At 45.0% G+C, this 20,374-nt stretch overlaps 1 protein-coding gene across 4 annotated transcripts; it reads left to right on the forward strand.

Moving 5' to 3' along the window:
* The first annotated feature begins 6 nt into the window (after positions 1–6).
* LOC122939604 (transmembrane protein 68-like) lies at positions 7–17,729 on the forward strand. Of its 4 annotated transcripts, none has more exons than XM_044295710.1 (3): positions 7–136; positions 13,648–13,770; positions 16,779–17,729. In XM_044295710.1, the coding sequence occupies exons 2-3, from the start codon at positions 13,768–13,770 to the stop codon at positions 17,229–17,231; spliced, it is 456 nt and encodes a 151-aa protein (XP_044151645.1). In that variant the 5' UTR covers positions 7–136; positions 13,648–13,767; the 3' UTR covers positions 17,232–17,729. The 4 variants fall into 4 exon arrangements, with proteins under 4 accessions (XP_044151645.1, XP_044151647.1, XP_044151646.1 ...); XM_044295712.1 differs by having other exon boundaries at positions 13,648–13,755; XM_044295711.1 differs by having other exon boundaries at positions 37–124.
* Positions 17,730–20,374: the final 2,645 nt, after the last annotated feature.

Below are 20,374 nucleotides of genomic sequence, written 5' to 3' on the forward strand. Positions count from 1 at the left end.
TCCCGCCTCCGACGTCCGTGTGACTGGAGGCAGGAAGACGGGTGCTGGGCAAGGCATGCTGGGTATTGTAGTCACTTGGAGCTGTACAGCGCTGGAGGTGCTCCTGGTAGAAGCTTGGACACTGGTATCTATCGGGGTGGGTATTGTGTGACTGGTGACACGTCATGGAGAGGAGCCCTGTGCTTCTCCATGTGTTATGTGGGTCCAGGGTCCTGTCATCCTATACATACCTCCCAAGTGTCCCTCTTTTGGAGGCACAGTTCCTCTTTTTGACCCAAGTCCCTTTTTGCTCAATAAATGTCCCTCTGTTTGGTGTGAGGTACAGTTTTGCATTATTACATTTACAATGTTAATCCAGAAAGCGCTTTCCTGGTTCCTATCTGTATATTAGAGCTCGCTTTGCATATTATTTAATTATTTGATGCATTTGGATTTTAGAACTGTTTTTTATTCAGATTTTTTTTTCACACAATAACGCAAAAATTATTGCAGTATATAAATATGCAGGAAAAGTGGACCTTTCAAACAATAAACCATTAGTGTCCCTATTTGACCGTCCAAAAAGTTGGGAGGTATGCTATAACAGTGCATGTATGTGACCCCTGGTATGATTGTGTCAGAAATAGTGTCACACACACCTCCCACCTAGTGTCACATAGCACCTACCTATATAGTGTCACACACACCTCCCACCTAGTGTCACATAGCACCTACCTATAGTGTCACACACACCTCCCACCTAGTGTCACATAGCACCTACCTATATAGTGTCACACACACCTCCCACCTAGTGTCACACACCTCCCACCTATATAGTGTCACACACCTCCCACCTAGTGTCACATAGCACCCACCTATATAGTGTCACACACCTCCCACCTAGTGTCACACACCTCCCACCTATATAGTGTCACACACCTCCCACCTAGTGTCACATAGCACCCACCTATATAGTGTCACACACCTCCCACCTAGTGTCACATAGCACCCACCTATACAGTGTCACACACCTCCCACCTAGTGTCACATAGCACCCACCTATATAGTGTCACCCCCCACCTATATAGTGTCACACACCTCCCACCTAGTGTCACATAGCACCCACCTATATAGTGTCAAACACACCTCCCACCTAGTGTCACACACCTCCCACCTATATAGTGTCACACACCTCCCACCTAGTGTCACATAGCACCCACCTATATAGTGTCACACACCTCCCACCTAGTGTCACATAGCACCCACCTATATAGTGTCACCCCCCACCTATATAGTGTCACAGACCTCCCACCTAGTGTCACACAGCACCCACCTATATAGTGTCACACACCTCCCACCTAGTGTCACATAGCACCCACCTATATAGTGTCACACACCTCCCACCTAGTGTCACATAGCACCCACCTATATAGTGTCACACACCTCCCACCTAGTGTCACATAGCACCCACCTATATAGTGTCACCCCCACCTATATAGTGTCACACACCTCCCACCTAGTGTCACACAGCACCCACCTATATAGTGTCACACACCTCCCACCTAGTGTCACATAGCACCTACCTATATAGTGTCACACACTCCTCCCACCTAGTGTCACATAGCACCTACCTATATAGTGTCACACACCTCCCACCTAGTGTCACATAGCTCCCACCTAGTGTCACATAGCACCCACCTATATAGTGTCACACAGGGGTCAAGTCCTGGGAAAAAAAGTGTGGGAACTCACCCAAGATCCACTGCAACCCCCCCCCCCCCTCCAAAAATAAAAAAGCACAGAAAATCTAGCATGCTGTAATTTGTGTCGCTGCGGACTAAAAAATAAATTAAAAAAATAGCACTTTTAGAAAAGTTTGTCCTGGGATTCGATCTCATGACCTCTACACAGCAGAAGCAAGGCATATGCCCTCACAGCTATGAAAGCTGTCTAGCTTGCTGCTTAAAAAAAAATATATATAAGACTTCTACTGTAGGTAACTTTGCCCACTGTGTATGGATGTAGCAGAGCTGGGTGTGTTGGGGCAGCTGTCATGTGTATGGTTGTACACTAGGTATCAGTACACAAGGTATCAGTAGAAGTATCAGAAAAAGAAAAAAAAAACACTTTTAGTTTGTCCTGGGATTCGAACTCATGACCTCTACACATTACAGGCAAGGCATTTACCCTCACAGCCATAAAAGCTGTTGAGGTAGTTGTTTAAAAAAAAAAAACTAAGACTTCTACTTATACCTAGTGTACTGATACCTAGTGTACAACCATACACATGACAGCTGCCCCAACACACCCAGCCCTGCTACATCCATACACAGTGGGCAGCTGTCATGTGTATGGTTGTACACTTGGTATCAGTAAACTAGGTATCAGTAGAAGTCTTATAAAAAAAAAAAATACTTTTAGAAAAGTTTGTCCTGGGATTCGAACTCATGACCTCTACACATTACAGGCAAGGCATTTACCCTCACAGCCATAAAAGCTGTTGAGGTAGTTGCTTAAAAAAAAAACAACTAAGACTTCTACTTATACCTAGTGTACTGATACCTAGTGTACAACCATACACATGACAGCTGCCCCAACACACCCAGCCCTGCTACATCCATACACAGTGGGCAGCTGTCATGTGTATGGTTGTACACTTGGTATCAGTAAACTAGGTATCAGTAGAAGTCTTATAAAAAAAAAAAAAAAACACTTTTAGAAAAGTTTGTCCTGGGATTCGAACTCATGACCTCTACACATCAGAGGCAAGGCATTTACCCTCACAGCCATAAAAGCTGTCAAGGTAGCTGTTTAAAAAAAAAAAAATAAGACTTCTACTTATACCTAGTGTACTGATACCTAGTGTACAACCATACACATGACAGCTGCCCCAACACACCCAGCTCTGCTACATCCATACACAGTGGGCAGCTGTCATGTGTATGGTTGTACACTAGATAGCAGTACACTAGGTATAATTAGAAGTCTTATATTTAAAAAAAAAAAAAAATAAGACTTCTACTTATACCTAGTGTACTGATACCTAGTGTACAACCATACACATGACAGCTGCCCCAACACACCCAGCTCTGCTACATCCATACACAGTGGGCAGCTGTCATGTGTATGGTTGTACACTAGATAGCAGTACACTAGGTATAATTAGAAGTCTTATATTTTTTTTTTTAAGCAACTACCTAGACGGCTTTCATGGCTGTGAGGGTAAATGCCTTCCTCTGATGTGTAGAGGTCGTGAGTTCGAATCCCAGGACAAACTTTTCTAAAAGACATTCTAAATGATCTCGTAGTGAAGGAGATGATGTCATTAGGGGGCGGGGCGCCATGAGAGGAGTCGCAGGCAGCGGCACCGCACAGACAGCTTCCTCTCAACTGAAGCCGCCCCTCCTCCCTTAACCTGCCCTGCACAGTGCGCTCCGTCTCCCCCTGTGAATCTGATTCAGCTGTGTTCTCCTGGCTTGAGGCTGAAAGGGAACGGCGTTCCTGCCATGAAAAAAGTGCAGGAACGCCGTTCCCATGCGTTCCCCCTCCACTCGACCCCTGGTGTCACACACACCTCCCACCTAGTGTCACATAGCACCCACCTATATAGTGTCACACACCTCCCACCTAGTGTCACACACCTCCCACCTAGTGTCACACACCTCCCACCTATATAGTGTCACACACCTCCCACCTAGTGTCACATAGCACCCACCTATATAGTGTCACACACACCTCCCACCTAGTGTCACATAGCACCCGCCTAAATAGTGTCACATACCTCCCACCTAGTGTCACACATAAAGGGGAGTAGAGTAGAATAGAGCTGGTGGCAGGCAGTGCAAAAGTGTTTGTGTGTGTGTATATATATATATATATATATATATATACACTGTGTGTATCTTTAGGGCTGCAGCTAACGATTATTTGAATAATCGATTAGTTGCCGATTAATTTCTACGATTAATCGGGGAAAACGACAAAATTACAAAACAGAGAGGTTTATATGATCTTACTTGAAAAATTATGTTCAAAGGCCATATTAAAACAAATTGTGGACGACACTATTATGGGGGATCTGTGGACGACACTATTATGGGGGATCTGTGGACGACACTATTATGGGGGATCTGTGGACGACACTATTATGGGGGATCTGTGGACGACACTATTATGGGGGATCTGTGGACGGCGCAGTTATGGAGAGGGGGATCTGTGGACAGCGCTGTTATGGAGAGGGGGATATGTGCACTGTTATGGGCATAACAGTGCACAGATCCCTTTCCTCATAACAGTGCACAGATCCCCCTCCCCATAGCAGTGCCATACACAGACCCCTCCCCATAGCAGTGCTATACACAGACCCCCCTCCCCATAGCAGTGCTATACACAGACCCCCCCTCCCCATAGCAGTGCTATACACAGACCCCCCCTCCCCATAGCAGTGCCATACACAGACCCCCCCCTTCCCATAGCAGTGCTATACACAGACCCCCCCTCCCCATAGCAGTGCCATACACAGACCCCCACTCCCCATAGCAGTGCTATACACAGACCCCCCCTCCCCATAGCAGTGCTATACACAGACCCCCCTCCCCATAGCAGTGCTATACACAGACCCCCCTCCCCATAGCAGTGCTAAACACAGACCCCCCTCCCCATAGCAGTGCTATACACAGACCCCCCTCCCCATAGCAGTGCTATACACAGACCCCCCTCCCCATAGCAGTGCTATACACAGACCCCCCTCCCCATAGCAGTGCCATAGACAGATCCTCCCCCCTCCCCATAACAGCCCCGGCCCCGATGCTTAGTCGGACTAATTACTGCATCTTTATTTTACCTTTTACAATGACGCTTCAGTAGCAGGCAGAGCGGACGGCGGCGTAACGTCACTCACTCACGTGACGCACCTGCTCCGCCCACTTAATGAATGAAGGAGGCGGAGCAGGCGTGTCACATGAGTAAGTGACGTTACGCCGCCGTCCGCTCTACCTGGCTGTTACAGGAGCGTCATTGTAAAAGGTAAAATAAAGATGCAGTGACCGCCCGCCCGGATAGCAACGAATCAGCGATTATTCGATAACTGGATTCGTCGACAACGAATCCAGTTATCGATTATAATCGATTACATCGATTAATCGTTGCAGCCCTAGTGTATATATATATATATATATATATATATATACACTATGTGTATATATATATATATATATACTGTGTATATATATATATATATATACAGTACATGACATCAAACAGGTTGCAATACCCAGGCAGACAGTGTGCACAGATACCACGCCCCACGTGTGCGGCTGGAATCACCAGCTTCCTCAGGGGTCTCTAACAGAGGTGTTGTATCGTAATCAGAAAAACCATAATCACCTGGTCAGAGGCAGCACATGATATAGGAGTAATGTAGGGTTGGACGATATCAAAAATATTCAGACGATAACGATATTAAAAAATTTACCGCGATAACGCTATATATTGCGATAAATACCCGTTTAAAAGAAAAAAACACAAGGGGACGTTATACTGTATGGAGAGCCACAAGGAGACGTTATACTGTATGGGGGCAGCCACAAGGAGACGTTACACTGTATGGGGGCAGCCACAAGGAGACGTTACACTGTATGGGGGCAGCCACAAGGAGACGTTACACTGTATGGGGGCAGCCACAAGGGGACGTTATACTGTATGGGGGCAGCCACAAGGAGACGTTACACTGTATGGGGGCAGCCACAAGGAGATGTTATACTGTATGGTTCACAAGAGAAAATAGTCGGCACTCACTCTGTTTGCACGTTGCACGGGATAGGATGAAATCCACGTATATTCAAGGATGAATCCCAGCAGTCGTGTCTTCAATCAATAGAATATTTATTTCACCAAAGAAATGTCCACAATCCTGGACGCGTTTCGGCTAGCATGCCTTCATCAACAGGTACAAATATATAAAATGACCAAGTTTATATAAGGAACTATACTCCTCCCCTTCTGACAACCTCACCTACTCCCATTATCTACACATGTGATGGGAGGGGTGTGTAATTAACAAAGAAAATACGCCCAACATTAACACTATAAATGGGTCTGTGTCTCAGATCATGCTTCACAATCACATATATGCAAAAAATAATAATTCAAAACCATGTATGCATTTATATATATTTTTGCCATACATTGCCAGGTATAAGATCCCTCACCGAATATTAGATGTCTGAAAAATAAAAATAATAAAAACAACATAAGTATAATGTTAGCTTATTAAATATGCATAATCTCATAATCCCTATTGAGGCCTCTGGGATGTAAGGTATCCAACGTATGGATCCAATACGCCTCTCTGCGCAACAACAGCTTCTTCAGATCACCTCCCTCTCCTAGGTCTTTTGACCTGTTCCAAAACTTGAAACCTCAACTGTGCTATCCCATGTTTGCACTGTTCAAAATGAAATGGGATAGGTAACAATACATTTTTTGTACGGATGGTAGATTTATGTTTCCCAATGCGATCCCTAATCGTTTGTGTAGTCTCCCCAATATATAATAGGCCACAAGGACACTTTATCAAATATATCACATTAGTAGATTCACATGTGAAAAAACCTTCAATAGAGAAAGGGCTCCCACTATGGGGATGAAAAAATGTAGAACCTCTGATTATATGGGAACATGGGAATGTGCCCTTACGTTGTGTCGCTAATACTGATTGTTTCAGGGTCTTCCTGGTGATTCCAATATCTGAATGTACCAATTTATCCCTATAACTAGAATTTTTAAACTCTTCAGTAGTAGGATAAGCCTTCTGCAACAGAGGCCAATGTTTCCGAATGATATTGTCTAGTCTCTGGTTAAAGGGATGAAATTTATGTACTAATGCTACCCTAGATGATACATCTCTAGATGATTTATCAGATTCAGTGAGTTTTATTTGTGTTTGATTCAGGATAGAACGGGGATAACCCCTTTTTTCAAATCGCTGAGTCATCTCATTCATCCTGACAAATTGCATGTCAGGGTCAGATACAATACGCTGTACTCGCTGATACTGAGATTTAGGGATAGCTCTTTTCAATGCTGGTGGATGAGAGCTTGTGAAATGGAGAATGCTGTTCCTATCCGTATCCTTCCTAAATAAATCTGTAGATAACCTACCATATTGATCCTTTATCACCATCGTATCTAGAAAGCTAACTTTCTCACTATCCTGAACCAAAGTAAATTTTAGACCCTCGTATGCATGGTTAAGATGGTCAAGGAAGGTCAAAAGGGTCTCATGTGGCCCCGCCCATATGCAAAAAATGTCGTCAATAAATCTTTTCCAGATAAGGACATTATTTGAATACCATACGGTGTTATATACTTTTAATTCCTCAAATTGTGACATATATGCATTTGCATAGGGCGGGGCCACATTCGACCCCATCGCGGTTCCCCGCCTTTGTAGGTAAAAGTCATCTTCAAACATAAAATAGTTTTCATATAATACTAATTTCAATAACTGCAACAAAGATTCCTGTTCGTCATTAGTGTATTGACTCCCACCTAATAATGATTTAACTGCTTCAACACCAGTAGCATGGTCTATAGAAGTATACAGACTTACCACGTCTATAGTTACTAAGAGACTATCAGGTGGAACTGTTTCCAAATCGGTTATTGTGTTGAGAAAATGCTGTGTATCAGACAAGAAAGATTTTGTATCTTTAATCAAAGGAGTTAAAGCTCTTTCCAACACAATAGCCAATGGTGATAATATAGAGCCAACAAAAGCCACAATTGGTCGCCCTGGGGGGGTCAAATAAGGTCTTATGCACCTTGGGCAAAATATAGAAAACCGGGGTAAACGGTGTATAATTTATCAGAAAAGTATGTAATTTATCATCAATAACCCCTAGGGATAAATATTGGTTAGCTATTTGCATAATTTTATCTTTAATACGAAATACCGGATCCCCTGATAATTTCATATAAGTCTCTTCATCCGAATGTTGACGCATTACTTCTGCAACATATTTTTCCCGATCCATTAGTACAATAGCCCCGCCTTTATCCGCAGGCTTCAAAATAAGACCTTTATCCGCCATCAATGACCGGATAGCCAAATTTTCCTGCAATGTCACATTGTATGAAAAACGCAATTCACCCCTCTTTATCGAATCCAACTGGCTCTGAATGTCTCTGTTGACTAGATGAATATAAGTCTCAATCGGATGGTACCCCTTAGGGGGCATGAAGCGGCTCTTAATCTTGAGACCCAAATCAGCAAGACGTAAACCAGAGTGTCCCTCCTCAACCCCATGCACACCATGCGGTTTTTCTGACGATTCCCAAAAATGTGCCTTGAGTCTTAATTTTCGAAAAAAATGATTCAGATCAATATCAAATTGAAAAGAATCAAATGAAGTAGACGGACTAAACGAAAGTCCTTTCTGTAGCGCATTCATTTGTTCAATATTGAGACTTTTAGAGGACAGGTTAAGAGACGGGCTCTTACCTGAGAGCGTGTCTGAACCATCTGGCTCGCTCCCGTCATCTCGCCGGCGCCTCTGATGCTTCCGGCCTGCACGCCTCGTGTGTCTCCTCCTCCTCCACGCGGACGCCGACCGCCCCTCCGAAAAAAACGGCGAGTCTCCTGTGGTCCCGTGGATTCGTTTCCTGAACTGGAGGTATATGATCCCGGTTTTGCAGGTCTTCTGTAACCCCCTCGCTGGCGGGATGATGTATCTTGCCATCTATAGACTTTATTGAGATGATAATCCTCACTGTCACGTAAAAATTTAGATCGTTTTCGATCCTCCGTCTCCTTCTTATATGTTGCAATCTGTAAATCAATGGATTCTTTCAATTGTTGAAATTCTTCCGATGATATTGAATCTATCAATTGTTGTTCAGTAGTGGCAATTTGTGTTTGTATCTCCGTAATAGCGATCTGTATACGATTGATTGTCAGCAACATAAGATCATAGGAGCATTTATTAATAATGCGTTCAAAGTCTTTGCAATATTTGAGGTCCTCTGGAAAGAAGGTCGGACGCAGATGCACCCTGAGGCCCCTCGGGATTCTTTTTACCTTGTGGTATTCGGCCAATGTAATAGCATGTAACTCATATGATGTGAGCCGTCTGAGTTCACGTTCCCAATGTCGTTTTTTGAATTCACTAGTTGGTATGTTCAAAAAATCTGAAGTCGATGTCACTTGGGAAAGGATCCTTTCAGCATCAGCATTATCAAAGCTCAAAGTCGTCATTTAGGGTGGTGCACGGCTCCAAGGATAATTCACAAGAGAAAATAGTCGGCACTCACGCTGTTGTTGCGCAGAGAGGCGTATTGGATCCATACGTTGGATACCTTACATCCCAGAGGCCTCAATAGGGATTATGAGATTATGCATATTTAATAAGCTAACATTATACTTATGTTGTTTTTATTATTTTTATTTTTCAGACATCTAATATTCGGTGAGGGATCTTATACCTGGCAATGTATGGCAAAAATATATATAAATGCATACATGGTTTTGAATTATTATTTTTTGCATATATGTGATTGTGAAGCATGATCTGAGACACAGACCCATTTATAGTGTTAATGTTGGGTGTATTTTCTTTGTTAATTACACACCCCTCCCATCACATGTGTAGATAATGGGAGTAGGTGAGGTTGTCAGAAGGGGAGGAGTATATTCCCTTATATAAACTTGGTCATTTAATATATTTGTACCTGTTGATGAAGGCATGCTAGCCGAAACGCGTCCAGGATTGTGGACATTTCTTTGGTGAAATAAATATTCTATTGATTGAAGACACGACTGCTGGGATTCATCCATGGTTATACTGTATGGGGGCAGCCGCGAGGAGACGTTACACTGTATGGGGGGCCACAAGGAGACGTTAAACTGTATGGGGGGGGCCACAAGAAGATGTTACACTGTATGGGGGGCCACAAGGAGACGTTACACTGTATGGGGCAGCCACAAGGAGACAGTACACTGTATGGGGGCAGCCACAAGGAGACAGTACACTGTATGGGGGCAGCCACAAGGAGACAGTACACTGTATGGGGGCAGCTACAAGGAGACGTTACACTGTATGGGGGCAGCCACAAGGAGGCGTTATACTGTATGGGAGCAGCCACAAGGAGGCGTTACACTGTATGGGGGGCCACAAGGAGGCGTTACACTGTATGGGGGGCCACAAGGAGACGTTACACTGTATGGGGGGCCTCAAGGAGGCGTTACACTGTATGGGGGGGCCACAAGGAGGTGTTACACTGTATGGGGGGCCACAAGGAGGTGTTACACTGTATGGGGGGGCCACAAGGAGGCGTTATAATAAAGTCTTGTGGCCACAGGCCACCATACATGCAGTAATACTTTGCGATATACCTTTCCCGCGGCTGCCTCGCTTGTGTGCTCAGATTCTGACATCAGATACCGGTGGGCGGAGATTTGAATATGGGAGCAAGGAGGAGGGAGAGCCGGGGCGGCCCGCTGCGGGAAGTAATACGTTTCTAATTTTGTCACCAGAGCACACTAGCGAGGCAGCCGCAGGAAAAGTCTCTCCAGAGACACCAGTACTCACACAGTGGATCGCCACATATACAATAGAGCCGGCACTGGTGGGTGACGACGGTGATGATGACAGATGGTGGGTGGAGACTTGACTAAGGGAGGCGGAGCAAGAAGGAGCCAGGCCAGGAGCGAGAGGAAGTAATGTAACTCAGCGCTATGCAAGGTGCAGGGGCGGGCGGACGTTTAGAAGCTGTCAGTGCACATGACCGCTTTGATGACGTCACAAAATACCGCGGTATTTAGGAAACAGCGATATCGCCATATCGCCGTTTTTTCAATACCGCGGTATATCGTTATACCGGTATATCGCCAAACCCTAGTGTAATGTAATGGAGTATCAGCGCCCCCGGCGTTCCCAAAACCAAACTGCACATGCGCAAAATGGCATAAAACCGGAACAGCGTTTCACAGACCGGAAGTGATACAAAAAACACGTGCTCAAGATGGCGTCTGCGTTTCACCATGCGTTCCAAACCCCGAGGCACAGCCACAATACAAAATGATAACTTTTAACATAATACCATAAATAGGGATTTATACAGAAAGCTAACACAATTTTAACATACCCCCGACATCAATACTATGAAATAATCAAATCTCAAAAAAGAATTCTATTTATTTTATGCAATTATTCCTCAGCACTTTACAGACATTAGCACCACACTCCCCAATGGGGTTCACAATAAGTGCCCCATCCGTGTGGGAGGAAACCCATGCAAACTCGGGGAGAACATACAAACTCCATGCAGATGTTTGTGCTTGGTGGGATTCAAACCCAGGACCCCAGCGCTGCAAGGCACCAGTGCTAACCACTGAGCCACCGTGAATTACGTCAATAGATATAAAGAATGTATATATGCACAAACAATCATATAATACGACATGTTTTACGGGGTGAATTGGCGTGCTGAGGATTTCTGAGTCAATTTCCACACAGAAGAAAAAAGCAAAGTGTACATGTGATTTGTCTTATCTTGTACATTTGCTGGTACTGTATTAGGGCGCATTCGCATGAGCATATGAATGAGTCTGAATCCGTTCCACAATTTTGTGGAACGGGTGTGGACCCATTAATTTCAAATGATGCGGACACCAGTATAGGCATTTCTATCATAGCTCCGGTATCCGTGTTTTGCGTATCTGCAATTTGCAGACCGCAAAGCACTTACGGTCCATTCACACGTCCGCAAAATGGGTCCGCATCCGTTCTGCAATTTAGCGGAATGGGTGTGGACCCATTCATTTTCAATGGGGCCGGAATAGGCTGTCCGCATTTGTGGATCCGCACTTCCGCTCCGCAAAAAAATAGAACATAGGCATTTTCTATGAGAGTGCCGGCGATGTGCAGTCCGCAAAATGCGGAACACACATTGCCGGTGTCCGTGTTTTGCGGATCCGCAAAACACATACGGACTAGTAAATGCACCCTTGGGCTCCATTCACACATCCGCAATTCCGTTCCGCATTTTTCGGAACGGAATTGCAGACCCATTCATTTCTACGGGTCCGCACTTCCGGTTCCGCATTTCCGTTGCCGAAAAAAATAGAACATGCCCTATTCTTGTTCGCAATTGCGGACAAGAATAGGAATATTCTATTAGTGCCAGCAATGTATGGTCCGCAAAATGCGGAACGCACATTGCCGGTGTCCGTGATTTGCGGAATGCAAAGTGTGCTGGGAGCCTAAGGGTCCATTCACACATCCATGTGTGTTTTTCGGATCCTCAAAACACGGACACCGGCAATGTGCATTCTGCATTTTGCGGACCGCACATCACCAGCACTCTCATAGAAAATGTCTATGTTCTATTTTTTGGCGGAATGGAATTGCAGATGTGTGAATGGAACCTTTATGTATTATTTGTTCCTGGACTCGTGATAATACGTATCTGAAGACTAAGGAACTGGGCAGGACTGGAGTAATGGAGGGCCGGTATTTAGGTCAATCCTTCGTATTAGGACACTGAATCTCTACCTAGTTAGCACATAGTTTGCTCAGATTACAGTCGAGCTGAAGTTCTTCTGGTAATTACCTCAGTGCGGTGCCTATAAAAGCATTGTCCACGTGGACTTTTCCATCATCTTTTTTGCAAGAGAATTGCAATTCGAAATTATTGTAACTTCCGTGGAGCATCCCGTTCTCTTCTGTCCATTGATCAAGGTGGGTGACGGGACCTTCACACATCTAAGATTGGTGGCCTGACAATCAGTATTGTAGTCCCATAAACACGTTTTAGGCTCCATTCACACGTCCGCAACGTGTTTTGCAGAGCCGCGGATCCGCAACACATGGACAGCGGCAATGTGCGTTCCGCATTTTGCGGACCGCACATTGCGGACCGCACATTGCCGGCACTATAGAATATGCCTATTCTTGTCCGCAATTGGGCATGTTATATTTTTTTTCGGAAACGGAATTGCGGACCCGGAAGTGCGGGTCCGCAATTCCATGTCCGGGCAGCACATCATGCTGCCCCATAGGAATGAATGGGTCCGCAATTCCGTTCCGCAAAATGCGGAACGAAATTGCGGACGTGTGAATGGAGCCTTACTTGTACCTGTATGCCTTTTAGAGCATATGGACATCATGAGAGCCATTACATGGACCATAACACTACATTTCCCCGGCAGTGACTTTGTTGAAGTCCTCCTACCATAAAAGCTGGTCGATGCAAGATGCGGAGGAATCAGCCGATCGTCAAGTTGACTCCCATTAAAAAAAATTGTCTTTATGAGATGACCCCTTTAAAAGGGTTGTCCAGATTTAGAGAAAGTGTACACTAATAATGAAGGGCGGCATGGTATTATAGTATGCCATCAATGCTGGATGATTGTGGGGGCTACAACTAGTGTTACCACTGATCACAAGAATGAAGGGTCGAAGGGAATGGGCGGCCTTGCTTTGTACCCGGCTGTTTCTAGTGATGATTTGGATCACAGTAACAGGGGTGCACAGTTACTCAGTCGCTTTGACTTTACACTTGTTTACTTTGGAAAATCCACCGCATTGGTATTACATTATAAAACATACTGTGCAAGTAATAGCCTGGTCCTCCAAAACTTGTCTGGACGCTTCTGTCTCATCTTAGGTTGGATATGCCAAATCTTGCTTTCCAACCCGAACGTATTTAACTGGATCTGCAATGTACGGAGAGATTCACTATCCAGGGATCGATAGCGTACTGTGAGGTGCACAGGTGAGTGGTCATATGGTGAGTATGTTGGTGAATTTGGGATAAAGCTACAAACACCATTTGTTGTGGTACAGGGCATGGACTGTTCTGTGAAAGAGCAGCAGCTGTGATGAAACCATGACTCCCAGCATGCACACTTGTTTGGGTGTTCTCGGAACGCCTGTAGAAGTTAATAGAGCATGCTGGGATTTGTAGTTTTATAACTGGAGTGGCGGTCCCTCACCTGGGACCCCTCAGATCATCCGTCCTGCAGTAGCTCTGCTGGTGGAACAGCTGGTCATTGGGATTGCAGGGTATAGGCCCCCTGCCAATCTGATGTTGCTGACCTATAATGAAAGGAACAAAGAACCCCTTTAGAGGTTTTTTTTGAGAGTTTGATGTTGCTGACCTATCCTCAGGAATTCCGACCGCCAACACCCCCACAATCGGCTGTTTGAAGAGGCCAGTGATGTCACCGGTCACATGTCCTTCAAAAGAATGGGGCTGAGCTGCAACAGCTGCGGCCCCCTCAAACAGCTGATCGGCATGGGGTCCCAGGAGTCGAATCCCTCTGATCTGACATTGATAACCTGTCCTGAGGATAGGTCATCAATATCAAAGTCTTGGAAAACGCCTTTGAAGGGACTCTGTCATCAGATTTGTGCCCTATAAGCTAAACATATGGCCATGTCGGTGCTAATAAAATGAATCTAAACTGCCCTTATTAAACCTGCTTGTGGCTCTATTAGCCCAAAAAACAGGTTTTTATAAGCTGTCACTCACCTACCTAAGGTGCCCAAGGGGTTTTGCGTTAATCCAGGATGCCCGCCTGCACCCCTCGCCATCTGGTGCCCTGCGCCGCCTTTCTCACCTCAGCGCCGCCTCCTCAATCCACCCGTCCCTCTGCCAGATCCTGCGCTTGCGCACTAGGCTCAATGAAGCCGCTGCCAGGAGTCTGCGGCGCATCAGGCTGAGCCTAGTGCGCAGGCGCAGGATCTGGGACGGGTGGATTGAGGAGGCGGCGCTGAGGTGAGGAAGGCAGCGCTGGGCACCAGACGGCGAGGGGTGCAGGCGGGCATCCTGGATTAACGCAAAACCCCTTGGGCACCTTAGGTAGGTGAGTGACAGCTTATAAAAACCTGTTTTTTGGGCTAATAGAGCAGTTTAGGATTCATGTTATTAGCACCGACATGGCCATATGTTTAGCTTATAGGGCACAAATCTGATGACAGAATCCCTTTAAAGCGAGAAGACCTACAAATAAAAACTCTGAGTTGTACAGTGGCGTAGACTTCTGTAGAGCGCTGTAAGTTCTGATTCTTTACAGAAGCAAAAGGAGATTTTTTTCTGTTAGATTTTGTATATTTCAGGATCAAAAAGTGTAGACTTCTTGATCTTAAGCTTTTTTTTTTCTTTCTATGGTGCTGCATGGGGCACGGTGTTTCAACACACACAGAGTTCTTGCAGCCTCCTTGTACTTAAAAGGGTTTGTCCGGGCCTTTTATTATTGGATAGGTCATCAATATCAGATCACCGGGGGTCTGACACTCGGCTCACTCTGGTGATCAGCTGTATGGGGAGATGGCGCGCGTCTCCCTTCTTTCTTCCTGCTCTCCGCTGTATGTCTATGGGACAGCAGCAGCGGACAGGAAGAGAGACGGGAGATGGCATGTGCGCACTGTGCTCGCAGTCTCCCCGTACAGCTGAACGGCGGGGGTGCTGGTTGTTGGACCCCTGCTGATCTGATATTAATGACCTATCCTGAGAATAGTTCATCAATATTAAAAACCCGGACAATCCCCAAAAGTGGCAGCAGCATGTACTGCTTGTAAATGCAGATTGCAACACAGAGAAATTTAGGTTTTAATCACTGCTATCACAAATGCCCAGGAGGTAGTCCCTTCATGGACAGCACCCTGGGCTCTCTACTACTGAGCGTTCATTGCCGAGAGCCAGGGCATTGTATATGAAGTGACTGCCTACTGGGCACCTGTGATCACATTAGCACTTCCATCTCTCAGTCATAGCTGAGATATGTTACCACTGCTCTACCAGTCACCTATATAGCGCTATCATCAGGTTTGAGGGGTCAAAACTGCTGGGGCGAACCCTTACAGGGAACCACTACTGTTGCCTCAGTCATCTAGATTTTTCTATACTGTATGAGGTGTGTAAAGTACAGTATATTGGACGGAAAGAAATAATAGTACTTAGCTTAAAGGAGTTGTTTCCCTTTGTTCTCTACAGGCCCCAACGTGTGTCTGAAATCACGGTGGTGATCATACCTGATTCCCACCAACTCTGCACATCTTGGGTTTCCATGTTAACATCTAGTTTGATGCTGGGTCATGCGACCACTGCAGCCAATGACTGGCTGCAGTGGTGATATGCCATCCATGCATTCGGTCATGTAATGCATGGGTGACACATGACAGCTAGGGTCATAGGCTGCAGCGGCCACGTGACCTGGTGTCAAACCGGATGTGCAAAGCTGGTGGGGATCAGGTTAGTATGATCACCACCACGGGTCTGGCCATGCTGTGGGGTCTGTAGAAAACTTCCTCACTTCGCTCTACTCTTATCAATAACCTCTCTGAGGCAACTCTGTGCCTCGTGCCTCCATGACCACAGGATTTTGTTGGTAATTGAATATAACCGTGTGAAAATTAGGCTAAAAACATTGAAAAGTGTGAGAAAAAGAAAATGGCTGGAAAATATAAGACAAGTAGTGATCTCTCTATATAAAGCAGCTCTGCCCGACTGTCACTGGTGAAGCCATGATCCGTAAATCGATTTAGGAACATTTATCAAAACTCCTGCAATATTCAACTTGTATCACCAGTATTTGCAATGATCACTTGAATCGGCCACACTTTTTCCGGTTCTTTAGATATCTTGCAGTTTATGCCACTTTCATTTCCCGAAAAGATTAATTATTGGTCGAATAGTGGAAAACTGGCAACTTAGCGGTGACGTTTGGAGAGAAATTTCAAGAGCATAACTTGGCTACATGTTTGGTCTTAATGTTTTATTGGCTTTTGTTTTAGGATGGAGAACAGATGCCTCTGAGATCGCCTGCCTGTGCCTTAGGTTCAGCATTGAAGATGCAGGCTTATAACGGGTCATGTGACATGGGCCCGTCTCTCACCTACCTGACCTGCCTCTTGGAGAGCCTTCTGGACTGGCTAGAGTTGGACAATTTGGAGGATTATTTAAATTACCTAGACTACCTCATGTGGGTCTTCACACCACTAATAATAGTATTCATTCTGCCCTTCATTATTGTCCTACTTATCTACCTGTCCATCCTTTTCCTCCACGTGTACAAGCGCAAAAACGAACTGAAAGAAGCATATTCCAACAATATATGGGATGGCGCGCGGAAAACATTGGCAACACTTTGGGATGGGCATGCTGCAATATGGCATGGTAAAAATCAATGCTTGCTAGCAGTAATGACAATCATACTAGATGCAGAAACTGAGTTTACTGTAACATAATTGTGGGCCAAATACTATTAACCAGCTCCTGACATGCCTGCCTGAGCAAATATTACATTCCCCATGTAATAACCATTCTGGAGCTTCTTTTCTAATACATTTGCGTTGGCCGGACCTCTGTTGTTCCCCCTGAATATTTATGAGTAATATGACAACTGGGTATTGTTACCAACCCCTTGTCAAAATGCGGCATCCCTACTCAGTTTGATACTATCAATACTGATTGGAGAATGTCAGTGTGTAGGGCCAACCCCCCCCCCAACTAGTAACACCTCGTTATCACATTTATTCAAACAGTTCTAGGAGGAATAACCGAGGAACGGCATAATGCACAGTTCTAGGAATAGATGAACAATACAAGTAGTTACTAAAACAGAGATGTCAAGGGTGGTGACAGGTGATTACAATTGTAATAATAATAAAAAAATCATTAAAAGGGTTCTTTGGTAATAGTTAAAGGGGTTGTCTCACTTCAGAAAATAGTATTTATCATGTAGATAAAGTTAATACAAGGCACTTACTAATGTATTGGGATTGTCAATATTGCTTCCTTTGCTGGCTGGATTCATTTTCCATCACTTTATACACTGTTCGCATCCAGGGGTCACAGCCACCGCTACAGCCCTGATACGAGGTAGACAAGGTGGGAGCTGCTGCGCATGCGTGCCTATGTGTGCTACCATGGTCCCAGTCACCAGAGAGGCCAGAGCTTTTTCCTATAGTGTGCAAGCACGGCCACCACTGCTGGATAACAGGGTGGTCATAACTCCTGGATACGAGAAGTGTAGAATGTAATGGAAAAATGATTCAATACACAATCCCTGGTATTAACGGTGTCTACATGATAAATGCCATTTGAAGTGAGACAGCCCCTTTAAATAACAGAGCACTAGGCATGACTTAGTGCTCATGCACACGGCTGTTGCCATTTTTGCCGTCTGCAAATTGCGGATCCGCAAAATACTGATACCGGCAGCGTGTGTTCCGCATTTTGCAGAATGGAACGTCTTGTCCTATATAGAACTGTCCTATCCTTGTCTGTAGAAAATGTGCTAATTTTTTGCGGGGCTGCAGAAAAGACATACGTGTGCTGTCCGCATCTTTTGTGACCTCATTGAAGTGAATGAGTCCGCATCCGAGCCACAAAAAATGCGGATTTGGTGCGGACGAAAAACACGGTCATGTGCATGAGCCCTTACCCTCAGATAGTTCTGTTCATGGGTGTAGTTTCTCTTTTTGCACTTTACACGCAGCGTCCACACGGGTCATCTACACTGACGATTTGCTGCCATGAACTTTTATTAGGCAGATCTGTCCCATTGTACAGTAGCGGCAAAACTGATGAGGTTTTAGGAAATGTCATCCATACACAGCTTAAAAAATCTGCAGCGTGAATAGACCTTCTGCTTCCGCTCCATTCGCTGTACAGTTTCCGGCGCCACAGCTGCCAGAAGCAACTCATCGATGTGGGTGCCGGGTGTCGGATCCCTACTGATGTGATATTGATGACCTAGGTCCTCAATATGTGTAGCCCGGACAACACCTTTAACGTAATTATTAAAATTTGGGTTATAATCTGCATATTGAATAGCAATGGCTTAGATATTATGTTCAAATTAATGACATCACCTATCATTAACACCGGGTGCTTCTCACCAGGAGGCTCCCTTGGCTGTTTCTGTACCTGATATATAGTGGTATGGAATGGAAACATGCATGCCCGGCCATCACCCCATACAAGTCTACCTCACTGTGGCCTGTATTTTCGGGGTTTAGTCCATTATGCAATGCAACTATTCCCATGGTCATACCCTTTATATATCTTATTTCAGATATACAGCTAGTCCTGTTATTTTCTAGTATCGGTCTATGAGAACATACAGCCTCCTATCTTTACCCATATTTACATAAGTACTTGTGACCGGGCAATGGGATTAGAAATAACCCAAAATGTAGACAGTGACACAGCTTAAGGGTCCATTCACAACGTCCGCAAGTGTGCGGACCCATTCATTCTCTAGCAGAGCTTACCTGAGCTCCGGTGAGCACAGCGGCCACTTTAACAGCACCCCTGCCGATCTGATATTGAATCACCTAGCTTGAGGATAGTACATATATAAAAAGGGGCCTCAGCAAAAACTCCAAACCAGTGGGCTGATGTACGTCTTCCACCATCTTTCCATTAACATCCTGTGAGATTTAGAGAAGACACGCACATAGTGAAGCACTGCAACAACCAGCCGTTCCTCCTCTCGATGTTATACTCACAAGTCTATAAGAGAATATGCGCCTCAAAAGAAAGCCGACCAGTAGGTCCTCTGCACGGTTGTTCTCGTTGTGCCTCCTACAGATGATTCAATATTGCTCCCATAGTGAAAATCCGTATTTAAAAATCTTAAATATGGTTATTATACTCACATTTAAAAAGGATAAAATGCACAACAATAAAATCAACACAAATCAATGGTCCTGCCGACCCGGGTTTCGCTCCAAATGGCTTCATCAGGGGCATGGCTTCCAAGCATTCCCACAGTCCTTAAATCCCCAAGTTCACTCCACCCACTATTCTCAATACTTTGCTAAAAACTGTGACAACTGTGATTTCGTAGTAAAGAGATCACAGAGAGGCACGGAGCATTAACAGTCATGTTACTGCTCCGTGCCTCTGCAGTCTGCAGCGGGTCTTGGCACTCTTTCACGAGCGGATGCCGCGTGGCATCCGCTCCGTGAAAGAGTGCCAAGACCCGCTGCAGACTGCAGAGGCACGGAGCAGTAACATGACTGTTAATGCTCCGTGCCTCTGTGATCTCTTTACTACGAATCACAGTTGTCACAGTTTTTAGCAAAGTATTGAGAATAGTGGGTGGAGTGAACTTGGGGATTTAAGGACTGTGGGAATGCTTGGAAGCCATGCCCCTGATGAAGCCATTTGGAGCGAAACCCGGGTCGGCAGGACCATTGATTTGTGTTGATTTTATTGTTGTGCATTTTATCCTTTTTAAATGTGAGTATAATAAACCATATTTAAGATTTTTAAAATACGGATTTCACTATGGGAGCAATATTGAATCATCTGTAGGAGGCACAACGAGAACAACCGTGCAGAGGACCTACTGGTCGGCTTTCTTTTGAGGCGCATATTC

Source organism: Bufo gargarizans, chromosome 5 (genome assembly GCF_014858855.1).
Source record: "Bufo gargarizans isolate SCDJY-AF-19 chromosome 5, ASM1485885v1, whole genome shotgun sequence".
Classification (NCBI taxonomy): Eukaryota; Metazoa; Chordata; class Amphibia; order Anura; family Bufonidae; genus Bufo; species Bufo gargarizans.